General features: G+C 37.5%; 1 protein-coding gene across 1 annotated transcript; it reads right to left on the minus strand.

The window, feature by feature from the left end:
* Nucleotides 1–302: 302 nt before the first annotated feature.
* LOC104247355 (probable methyltransferase PMT28) lies at nt 303–6,208 on the minus strand. The gene is made up of 8 exons (XM_009803347.2): nt 4,857–6,208; nt 4,625–4,774; nt 3,924–4,194; nt 3,739–3,831; nt 2,970–3,144; nt 2,074–2,316; nt 1,783–1,977; nt 303–910 (listed from the first exon to the last, which is right to left on the minus strand). The coding sequence occupies exons 1-8, from the start codon at nt 5,865–5,867 to the stop codon at nt 712–714; spliced, it is 2,337 nt and encodes a 778-aa protein (XP_009801649.1). The 5' UTR covers nt 5,868–6,208; the 3' UTR covers nt 303–711.
* Nucleotides 6,209–12,350: the final 6,142 nt, after the last annotated feature.

The following is a 12,350-nucleotide window of genomic DNA, read 5'->3' on the forward strand; positions in this document are numbered from 1 at the left end:
GCAGACCTTACCCCTACCTGGGGAGGCAGAAAGACTATTCCGAAAGACCCTCAACTCGAGAGGAAGAATAAGAACAAATAAAAATCAACAAGAAGACGCAAAAAAAAACAACTGGAAAAAAGCAATAGCAACAAGTAGTAACATGATAGGGTACTAGAAAACCAAAGCGGAAGATAGTACTAAAAACAACTCTAATACTAGCACTCTAAGAATCAAAGACTAGCCGGCTAGCCTAATAAATCCGGAACAGATCAGAAAAACATACTACGACCTATTACCCTTCTACAATGCAACAAAAGATGTAAAGAAACCACATCATAGTATACGGTTCATATAATACTCTAACAACGGACATGAGGTTGGGAAAAAAAACATATTACAATTTATGCACAAATGTTCGATTCAATCAATTGTAAGAGCAAAAATAGATCACTCGCACTAGTTACTACAAGAGATCATTACTTTTCCAGTATGTAAAGACTGAGGCCAAGAAATCGGTACAAGAAATCACAACTGTTAGCAGTAGTGACAATGTGTTACTCGACGTATAGACAATCTCGAATGGATAAACAGCAGATCTTGTAAAGAATGATTGTAAGACTGGAACCATAAGTGGTATCCTTCTTGCTTATCCAAATAATCAAATGACTTGCCTCGATACTTCTGCAGGGAAGATCTGGAAAATGGAAAGCGAAAGATTTGCTCCATTCATCAAGGTCTCCACATGGTCTTTTGTGCACAAAGGATGCCTTCCTTATCTTTTGCGAATGTCATTCGTATCTCCCAATGCAAGCTTCTCAGTATACTCTCTAGCGGATCAAGTATTTCGACCTTGTCACGTATAATTGCCCAACCACCAGGCCGCAATATGCGGTCCATCTCAACTACAATCACTATGGGATGCTTGCACCTGCAATGAATGATCATGAAAACAAATGAAAAATTTAAAGTCTATAAATGGAAAGTTTGAAGCTTTATTCCCACTAGGTTGCGACTTCAGATGGAGAAGAAATTCTAAAAGCTTTAAAGGTTTGTTTACCATTATCATACTTTAGTAAGATAACACACAAATACTATAGGAATTATGTAACTGAATAGTATAACTTATTTAATTTCTTGAGTGTTCCAAAATAGCAAGTGTGTGGAACATCAAGAAGAATGACAAACAGAATAATCTCTATTGGTTAGACTCCAAAACCCTATGGCATCCGACGAAATATCTGGGACAATAAACAATACAACCAGAGTATGGTGGGATGCCAGAAAAGATTTTGGATGTGATTCCTGTTTAGTGTCAAGGGAACAGCAACAACTAGTCACCTTTACTCATCTGCTATTGACAGCGTATCCCTATCTTTTTCCCTTTTTTTCTAACAGAAAATGAATCTATCTAAGCAGTAGAACATCATTCAGGTGGACATGGGGAGGGAGGAATACGCATGCAGCCCCCCTGCAACTGCTTGTATGAATCTCCTTTCGCATTAATTATGACGACTAGGAATGAAATAGACCATAAACCTCATGGGTTTAATCCAAACATCAAGAAGCAAGTCAACTTTAATATTGCAACAAAAGTTCAATGGGGTAAACAAAATAGTGTTCAATGATGCATTTATGCCAAATACAACCATGTTTGCTAGGCCATTAAAATTCAATTTCATAGATTAAAGTTATAAGAACAATTACTTGTGCACTTGGATTGGTGAAAAGAGAATGATCCATAAAAAATTAGGAGGGGAAAACTGAACGAAGTGAACAACTAAAGGCGAAAAGGTCGCTAACCTGTTTTTAAGCCTTGAGAAGAGATGATCTGCATGTAGAAGGTCATACGATCTCGGATAAGTACCAAATGCCTCGCACCAATCGTGGTACACGCCAACAAGTCCTCGCTCAAAGACTATGGGAAGGGTATTTGGTGCATGTACAGGGATCACATTCATCACCCAAACCTTGTGCTGCGCAAGGGCAGCTGCAAATCTGTGTATTTTTTACTCAGTTGTTAGCATACTTGTAGTGGCAATAGAATGCAGTACAATATTACAATCAGAAGAAGTGGAAGGATCAATAGCCTACCCTCCGTTGATGGCTTTCATATCCATTACATTCCGAATGTTGGACCAATCAATACCCAAGCCAACTAGATAAGAATTGTTAACAACAGCGTTCCAGTGCTCACTGTCTGCGATCAATTTCTCTCTATTATTCATCCAGTCCGGAAAAGTTTCAAGTCTCTTTGGCCATTCCTCAGGCCATTCGGTCCCTCGTTGTTCTATGGATTCAGGAATTCTATGCAAGCAAGATTTAATTGGCACATACCTGTTGCGCATAAATCAATTAAAATTTAACATTTGAAAGTATTAAGAATGACGAACAGGAATAATTGCTTGCATCAATGGTGTTCAATAGTCAGTATTCTTTCTCAAAAAAATCAAATATTATTATATTAATAGAAGCATGATATTTTCCACAGCATTAACGCTGCTTCTCTTTTCAGGCAAAGAAACAAAAGCAATTTCACAAATTATGTGTTTTTGACTCTTAGGTTTACTATAAAACATGCTTATTTTACCAATTCTGAGAGAGTATAGCTTATTTAAATAATGATATAGCATGCTCTGATCTAAGCGAGAGGAAATCCACTTCAAGGCAAGAACACATATGTAAATAAAAAGCAGGCATCACGCTCGAAGGCTTTGCTCTCAATCCTCATTGATGATACTAAAGTAAAAGACAGGTCGTTCAACAGTGGTATCCAGCCACATCAAAATCTTCTAATGACTAAAACGTTTTAATTGCAGGGGATTAACAGACGAAAGGAACACATTTTGCAGGAGATACAAATAATGAGTTGTGCACTTATTTCCCAAGATCACTCGTCCATATGCAGTAGCAGAAGTATGTGCAAAGGAAATGCAATATTGACCAAAGAGAGAGAGACAAGTATTCCAACTCAAGCTTTTGCAACTCACCAGGAAGCATCCGGGTTCTCGTTTGCTTTGCATAGAGGTGGAACTTTTTTCCTCCTCGACTGATATATGTCATTTGCTTGCGGTTTTTGGTATAACTTAATCCTGATATCACTGATTTCATCAGTTTTATCAGCAAGGATATTCCAACAAATTGAAGCTGTCAGCGTTGACATAGCTGGAAAAGAAGGTAAAATTTATAAGAATGAGTCCTCTACAAAATGGGCTAGCTTAAATACATGCTTAAAAAAAAAAAAGCAGAACACGCAAAATTGAAAAATTTAAAAAGATGAACCATACCAGAGATCACACAATGAAGGTTCATCTTTCAAGTTTCCACACACGGGAAAAAGTCTTAATAACGATGCAAAATAATTTCAAGCTACAAGCCAGAAAATGATCCATCCATCCAAATTGAGAGTTTCTTTAGTGAAACTAATATGAGTTCAATAGCAAGTCTTTTGAGTGATATGAGAATATCAGGAAGTCATCATTAGCAAGAACAAGAAGCTTGAGATTAAAAGTGAAAATAGAGGCGACGATTTCATGATTCCACTAAAGTATCCCGTGACAGTGGAGGACAAGTGTTCACTTCCGAAATGGTTTTACTGTAGGAAAGTACAGTGAGCTAAAGGCATTTTCATCATTCAGGAAGGTATTTACTGGTTGGAGTAAAACATGCAAAAGTGTAATTAAATAGCCTTTAACTAACCTGAACGGAAAGAAAAACAGAAAAGCAAAAGCTGTTATTCTTGACTTATAAAGGACAAACCTTCTTCAACTTCAATGCTACTGTGCTTTGAAGACAAAATAAAATAACCTCCAGGCCTCAAAATCCTGTTCATCTCTATAAGATGCTTCCCCCCTGAAAGTAAACTAAATTAAACCTCCTGATATTATGGACAAAGAAACAGAAACGGAAAAAAAAATCTCTAGCCTATTAACTTTAACACTAACCATTAGAATGCCAAGACGCATGGCAATCACTACAGTGAATAGCATCAAAGACGCCACTAGGAAAGGGATGCCTCCGAGTTCCGAATGGGGTAACTACTGCTGGAAAACCACGCTCAAGCGCAACTTGTGCTAGGTCCACTAGGTCATCTTTTAAGCCTAGAGTAAGTGTTAATACACCTTTCTCGAGTAGAGAAGCCCCAAAGCTTGAATCTTTACACCCAATATCCAGCACTACACGGATGTTCTTCCCCCATTCAATGTCTGGTACCATCTATCAATCTCCAATATCAGTTCACACATCAAACACAAGTAGAGATTTTGCAGTTAAAATTTCAATTGACATCTAAATTAGTAAATAATCATACAACAGATAGCAATATTCTCAAACGACCCAGACATACACCTTGATTCTGAATCGAGCTACTTCAACAGAAGAAACATAATTAACAAAGATTTAACCGATTCCAGATCAACTACAACCAGCTACTGCACCAGCATTAAACACGGTGAAGGCAAGTTATCTTTCATCTTCTCAACTAACGGAAAAATATCATACTTTTAAACTGTAGTATGATGATTCAAAGACAATGTTGGACTCTGTCACTTCAACCATATGTATGAAGTTTTGTTGTATAAGATAATCATTAGACTTTAGAGCACTAAGACTGCTAGAGAAACATGAGTCAACAAAAGGAACTCACCTCTTCTATGAAATCTAGATAATGTTGACTTCCACCTTTGGGCATAGATTGGTTCAATGGAAAAGTGAGATATTCTCCAGACTCCACCACCCAGCTTTCTGTCTTAACAAACGCCGCTAATTTCGGGTGTGCCACATTTTTATAAAGTATCTGCAAATATTACTATGAACTTAACATAAGAAAGAAAGAAGAATTAAGCTGTATTTAGAGAAGATGGGCTCGAGTTCTATACCTTTAACTTACTTTCAGGCCAGCTTACTGGAGTCTCATAACCATCAGGAGGAAGGGGAACAAGACACATTTGAGATGCTTTAAGGCAACTTCTTTCGCGATGCCGAAAATTACGCAACTTTCCACTGACACTTTCAATGTCAATGCAAGGAATGTAATTGTGCTTGCTTTTAGTACTACACAAATTCCAAGTATAATGTGCTTCGGGGTCGAATAGCGGTCCTAAATTCTTCTTCATTTTCTTCTCGGTATCTCTAGATTTCTCATCCTCATCTTCCACTTTCTCAGCAACCTCTTGATCCAACTCCTCAGAATTAGTCAATTCACCATTACCTTCCCCTTCCTCATTACCATCTACTCCACCTTCTTCATCTTCTTTATTAGTATCTGTTTCCTCTTTCTCTTTACCATCAACTGTTTCGTCTTCTTCTCCTTCTTGTTTATTATTTTTTGGTTTTTCTTTAACATTCTCTTTACCCTCAACTACTTCTTTTTCTTCTTCTTGTTTCTTGTTTTCTATTTTCTCTTCCTCAGTTTCAGATCCTTCCAAAATTTGATCTTTCACCTCATCAACTTTTTTGGGTAATTTCAGATCCTCAACCTTTCTTTTTCTATCAACTCCATTTTTCTCATTTTTATGCCAATTATTACCAGATTTTGAAGGCAAAGAACCATCAAATTTTTTCTTTTTTTCACCAGAACTTGATCTATGTTTCAATTTCTTATCTTCTTTATTAACTACATGACCTTTATGGGGTTCTGATTTCTTGTTAGAAGGAACTAAAGAAGTGACCTTTTTTCTATTTGCAGCTGAAATGGGTTCTCTAATATCATCAAAGTTTTCTCTTTGATATGTTATTGAATAAGAAGAAGGTGAAAAAACAGACCAAATGAAAACAAAACAAAGACCCAAGATTACTACTGCAGCTAACTTTACACCTAATCCAAAAGATTGATATGAACCCTTTACCTTGCGCCCAAATCTTGTTAAAGTTGTGTGCTGCTTCCTCATTGAAGTCAATGGAAATTCAGAGACATTCCCAGAATTTTAGCCTATTTGCAGAAGTTGAAAAAACAAGAAAAGAAACAATTTTTTGACCCAAAACAAATCTTGGAAGCTGAAGAGAGAAATGATAGTGAAGTTCTAACTTGAAACAAAGTGAAGTGAAGTAAAAGCAAGATTCATTAGTAGATATAAAAATGTTTCTTTTTGTTTGCAGTCATTTATGGGAACAGTCAGTATCTTGGTAAAAGGATAAGTTCAAACATAGAGATTACCCTAGTTATAATGTAATCAATGTTTAACATGCTGAAAAAAGATGGTGTTTATGTGGGGTTTGTTACTTTGGTTTTGTAATTAGCAATTGTCATTTACGTGATTAAGTAACAAAGAAAAGTTCTAGGCAGGGGAAAGAGGAGTTTAATTAGTTTGTCGGATTTCCAACATGCTCTACCAAATCGAGTGTCGCGTTGAAATTTTTTGGCTGATGACAGCAGTTCGGTTTAAGGAGTTATAACATTTTTTTACGATTTAAAAGAAAAACATTTTAACTGTAAAAGTTGATAATTTATACGAGTAGTATTTTATTAAATAAAACTTTCAATACACAATCTTAAAACTTGGATATATTGATTCTTGTATTTTGACCTCTATTATTCTCTTAGGATAAAAAAAATACAGTAATAAAAATTTCTAGCTCATTTTGCTGCAAAGTAGCAGTAGACTTTTATATTGACCTCAAAAGACTCGTTTCTCGAGTTAGGTTAAGGTAGTTAAAAAAAATTGATTACTATTAGGGGGTGTTCATAAAAATTTAAAAAATCGAACCAAACCAACCAAAAAAAATTGGTTTGATTTGGTTTTGATTTTGAATTTGAAAAACCAAACAAATTTGATTTGATTTTGATTTAAATAAAAAAATAATCGAAAAAATCAAACCAAACCGACTATTGAAGTAGCTATTTAAAATTTATTATTACACCTATATATGTATATTATTATACAAAGTTTCTAAAATTTTATGTGTCATGCCCCGAATCTGGGCCTGGACGTAACACGACACTCGGTGTCTGACTACATGTGACCGAGCAAACCAACTGGCTGGTTGAATCAACATGTGATATCATAACATACTGAATGCGGAAGATAAACTAACACATGCTGATATGCTGAAAGTCTGGATGATATAAAGGCAAAATACATACTTTACCCATTGACCTTGTACTCAAATCCCTGTTACACACTTGTTAAACACGGGAATATTATTATACACCAAAACTTTTAAAAGTGTGTCAATTACACACCTCTTTTGCCATCTGTCACACGCTTGTATTACACATAAAAGAGGCGCGTGAAAACTAAAAAATTCACCTGAAATTAATTTTTTTCCCCTTTTTTAACTATTTCCTTTAAATTAAAGAAAAAAAAATATAACCCATGTCTTCTTCCCCAACTCCAAAACCCAGCGTTTTCTCTTCCCCCCTCCCCTGGTTCGTCTTCTTCCCCAATCCCCATCCTAGTTTTATCTACCCCTCATGTTTCATCTCTCCAACCCCATGACTAAGAAGAAAAGAAAAAAGAAGAAGAACATATGAGCTATTGGTCTTGTAAAAATCATCATTATTGACTTTTTGAAAAAGCTTAAAAATTTAATCGGGTCTTGTTGATTTTGGTGTTTCATGACCTAAAAAATTAGTTTGAATTCGTAATTATTGTTGAGTAAAAATTTACTTAGGTAATTAATTTTGATAAAATTCAAAAAAACACCATTAACAAGTTTGAAGCTTTGGGTTTGAGCTTGAATTTGAAATTTGTATAAGGATTTGTGATAGATGTTAAAAATCTATAGTTAGGGAAGAAGGTTCTTGTGGTGGAAGGGTTGGTGGTGATGGAGAAGATGATGGGGTTAGGAAGATGAGGAGGAGGGGGGGGGGGTTCTTTTCTGTATTTTTTTTCCTTTGAGAAGATGAGAAGAGAGGGTTTTTTTTGGGGGGTGGGGGGTGCAGAGGTTTTTTCCAGTTTTTTTCTCGATTTGACACATGGCAGATGCTGATTGGCACGTTTAAGAGCAATCTTTGAGCAGATATGGTCAAACACCGAAGTGGTGTGTAATTGATACACCTTTAAAAGTTTTGGTGTGCAATATTATTCCCGTATTTAAGAGGTGTGTAAGAGGGTTTTGGGGACAAGGTCGATGGGTAAAGTATGTATTTGAAGGTGCGGAAATAGTAATACAATTCTGAAACATATTTGCAGCCAACATAGCATAACATGAAAAGCCTGAGACTCTGTCTAACTGTTACTCTAGTCTTTGAAGCCTCTAATGAAGTACTGAAAACACTGACTATCTGTAAATGCTGAAAGACTATAAAGTAATGATAATGCCCCGAAAGAACTGGGGATCACCAAATAGCTGGTGCGAGAATCCTAGCACTCAGAATCATCAACCTGTAAATCATTACCTGCATTGTGAGATGCAGGCCCCGTGCAAAAGGGACGTCAGTACGTTTGAATTGCACTGGTATGTAAAACAACTGAAAGAAAAAATTATAAATGCTGAAACTGAAACTAAGCTGATAACTAAGAATTGATAATTGATAACTAAAATGATAACTATTGAAACTGAAACTGAAATGATAATTGATAACTGAACTGATAACTAATAATTGAACTGAACAAAGGAAGTAAGGATATGAATACTCCCTCTTCTGAATGATGAACAACTTGTTTATCTGAATAAGCTACGGCCTCGGGCCCAATATATATGTGTACAAGCTATGGCCTCAGGCCCAAATATACAATACATAACTACGGCCTTAGGCCCAAAAATGCATAAAGCCTAAACTACGGCCCAAACATGCATAAAGCATAGACTACAGCCTCAGGCCCAAATACAGTTGTTCAACATTCAGGAATTTAAAATCAGGAACTGTGAATCATACTGCAATACATGATAGTGAAATACTGAATCACACTGAGTTACATAATACTGGAATGCTGAATAGGACTAGACTGAGACATGTATTCTTGAACTGATTATGAACACTGAAATTTTAACTGTTTATGGCATACTAAGTAACCTATACTAAGACTCGGGGGTATTAAACCCAAGTCTATATTAGATACGCACTGAGCTCACAACATTTAGAATGAAAGTGTAACGACCCGAACCGTCGGTTCCTGTATTTTCATCCCGCATTCCCCGTTAAATGCTTATTCATGTTTCAATATGTGTACTTGGTGAATTTGAGTCAATTCGGATCGAGTTTGGTATGAAATGAGACAATTAGTCTCTTTAAGGAAGAATTAGTTTGGAAAAGTCAACCGGACGTTGACTTGTGAGTTAGAGGGCTCGGAATTGAATTCCGATGATTCGGTTAGTTTCGGGGGATGATTTAAGGCCTAGGAGCGCAATCGGAATTAATTTTGGAGGTCCGGTGAAGAAATTAGCTCATTTTGGCGAAGTTAGTATTTTGGCGATTTCCGGTTGATAGGTGAAATTTTGATCCGACGGTCGGAATGGAATTCCGAGAATTTCTTGTAGCTTTGTTATGTCATTTTGGACTTGTGTGCAAAATTTGAAGTCAATCGGACGTGATTTGATAGGTTTCGGCATCGGAAATAGAAGTTGGAAATTCTAAAGTTCATAAAACTTGGATTGGAGGTTGATTCATGATTTTAGCGTTGTTTGATGTGATTTGAGGCCTCGAGCAAGTCCGTAATGTATTTTGGGACTGGTTGGTATTATTGGTCGGGGTCCCGGGGGCCTCGGGTGTGTTTCGGATGCCCAACGGGTCATTTTTGGAAGATTTTTGCCGTTTTGAGCATAAATGTAATGATCTAAAGGTTCATTTTTAGTTCTAGAGATCCAAATTTGATTTCGAGACTTCCAGAATTTAAATCATGAATTATAGGACTGATCTGAAAATTTTGGTTTAATTTCATAAAGTCGCGATTGAGTTTTTGACGTGAAATGTGAGTTAATTGTTTAACGAGTGAAATAGGTATTGAACTAGGCAAACAAGCTCCGAATTGAGTTTCGATTGAAGGGTTGTGTTTGTATTATTATTTGTGACTCATAGAAACAAGAATCGTCTAATTCCGAGTTTGTATGATGGAGTTAGAGCCATTTTAGTGAAAAATGGCTGTGCTGCAAATTTCTTAAAAGCTGCTGTATTTTCTACAGCAGTAAACAATACCCGCGCGTGAAGAGTAACCGTGCAGGTGAACAGTGAACAGTGACCTCATGCGCATGAACAGTGCCCCGCATGAACAGTACCGAAAATTTCTGGACAGATTTAATGTCCAGCAGTCCGAGTTTGGTCATTTTTTTTGACTTCCAAGCTCGGATTTTGGGCGATTTTTAGCAAGAAATCTTGGGAAATCTTGAGGTAAGTCACTTGTGATTATTTCTACTCCATAATATTGAATTATCATCGAATAATCCGACTAGATTACATGTTTTTGAGGAGTAAATTGAAGATTTAGGCCTAGGGATTTGAAAATAAGATTTGAAGATTTGAGGGGTCATTTGAACTCCGATTTTGGTAAATTTTATATGTACGGACTCATGGAGAGACGAGGAATCCGGTGATGTGACTTTAGTAATTTTTTGAGAAGTGGGCCTGGGGCTCGGGTTTTGCGAATTTCGTGAATTTCGATATTTTTCGAGTCTTTTCGATTGGGTTATATTCCCTTAGCCTATTGTAATGTATTCGTTGTGGTTTTGACCAGATTCGGCGCGCGAAGAGGTAAATTCGAGAGGCAAGGGCATAGCGGAGTAGACATTGGACCGTCTTGAGGTGAGTAATGATTTTAAGGATGCATTGAGGGTTTGAAACCCCGGATTGCACAACATACTGCTATGTTGAGATGAGACACGCGTTGTATGACGAGCGCGGGGTCATTTACTATTGGGGATTGTGACTTGGTCCATCCCAGTTGATATTTTTACCGCGTAATTGATAAAGATTTATTGTTTTTCACTATGATTGGGCTTATTGCCATATTTGGGCTTCGTGCCAATTATCTGAAATCTTTTGTGAATTTACATCACTATTTTCCTCACGAATTGAAATATTATTTGAACTCAGTCCAATTGAATTATATTATTTTGTGAACTCAGCTACATTTATACTCAACTCGAGATTTAATGATATTTATAATGTTGTTGAGCTGAGCACTATTGTTTTACTGATGCCCAAGAGGCTTATGATTATTTTCTGGACTGATTGAGGCCGAGGGCCATACGTGAGGATATGTTGAGTGATGTGAGGAGGCTTTCAGGCCTCGAGTGTTATATGAGGAGGCTTTCAGGCCTCGTGTGTGATGTGTGAAGGCTTTCAGGCCTATTGATATTGCGCTTGGGCTGTAGGAGCCCCTCCGGAGTCTGTACACACCCCCAGTGAGCGCAGGGTACCCAGGTGAGTTGGGAGTGGGCCCGAGAGGCCGTTGCTTGTGTGTGGTGAGTTGGGAGTGAGCCCGAGGGGCTGATGTTGTGTGCTGGTGAGTTGGGAGTGAGCCCGAGGGGCTGATACTATACTGAGATTTACATATTGAGCCCGAGGGGCAAGCTTTTGATTTATCCTTACTGTGGAAATTATTTGTCTTTACTGTTTTAAAAGAAGAATTATCTGATACTCACTATTTTACTGTATAACTGATTTTACTGCTTGGGATAGCGCTATATTGTGCCATTATGAGATTTCATGTTTTCAGTCGTTATTTATTTTTATTACTCACTGGGTCGGAGTACTCACATTACTCCCTGCACCATGTGTGCAGATACAGGCAGAGCTGAGTTCGCTCCTGAGCGCTGATTCTTTCCAGACCAGGCGGTGACTAGGAGTAACGAGGTAGCTGTTGACGTCCGCAACCCCGTTTTCTCCCTTATCTTTGTTATTTATGATAATTCCAGACTTTGTAAAATATTAGTAAACTCTGTAGTAGCTCATGACTTGTGACACCCCGATTTCGGGCTGAGTTGGGAGGGTTTTCCTTGTTCTATCACGTTTATTTCGCATTTAAGATTATATTGCCCATGATTTAGACTTATTCTTGCTAAGTAATTATAAAGAGATGTACTGTTTTGTTGATTGGATGGCCTTGTCCTCACGAGAGGCACCATCACGACCGAGTTGGGATTTTGGGTCGTGACAAGTTGGTATCAGAGCTTAGGTTACTAGGTCTCGCGAGTCATGAGCAGGTTTAGTAGAGTCTCGCGGATCGGTACGGAGACGTCTGTATTTTTCCTTGAGAGGCTGCATAACCTTTAGGAAAACTTCATACTCTTGAATTCTTATCGTGCGTCCTTGATTCAGCTGAAAAAAAGTAACTCTTACAATTCCATCTACGTGTTCGTATGCGCGAACGAGCGCTCAGTATTAGATGTGCCTTGATGGCTTGTAATTCCCCGGACGAAGGGCGAGACGTAATCGCTATGAGTTTGATGTTATACCAGTCTGGAGGACTTGAGGCTGGATCCTTGCCTATGGC

Source organism: Nicotiana sylvestris, chromosome 4, assembly GCF_000393655.2.
Source record: "Nicotiana sylvestris chromosome 4, ASM39365v2, whole genome shotgun sequence".
Taxonomy (NCBI): domain Eukaryota; kingdom Viridiplantae; phylum Streptophyta; class Magnoliopsida; order Solanales; family Solanaceae; genus Nicotiana; species Nicotiana sylvestris.

What these genes read in the sequence shown, in the direction of transcription:
- LOC104247355 (XM_009803347.2), bottom strand. Translation starts at nt 5,867, where the DNA reads ATGAGGAAGCAGCACACAACTTTAACAAGATTTGGGCGCAAGGTAAAG. An exon ending in TAGCATTGAAGTTGAAGAAG is followed by an intron (nt 3,145 to 3,738) that starts GTTTGTCCTTTA and finishes CTTCTTTTCCAG; the next exon opens with CTATGTCAACGCTGACAGCT. An exon ending in GAGAACCCGGATGCTTCCTG is followed by an intron (nt 2,317 to 2,969) that starts GTGAGTTGCAAA and finishes TATGCGCAACAG; the next exon opens with GTATGTGCCAATTAAATCTT.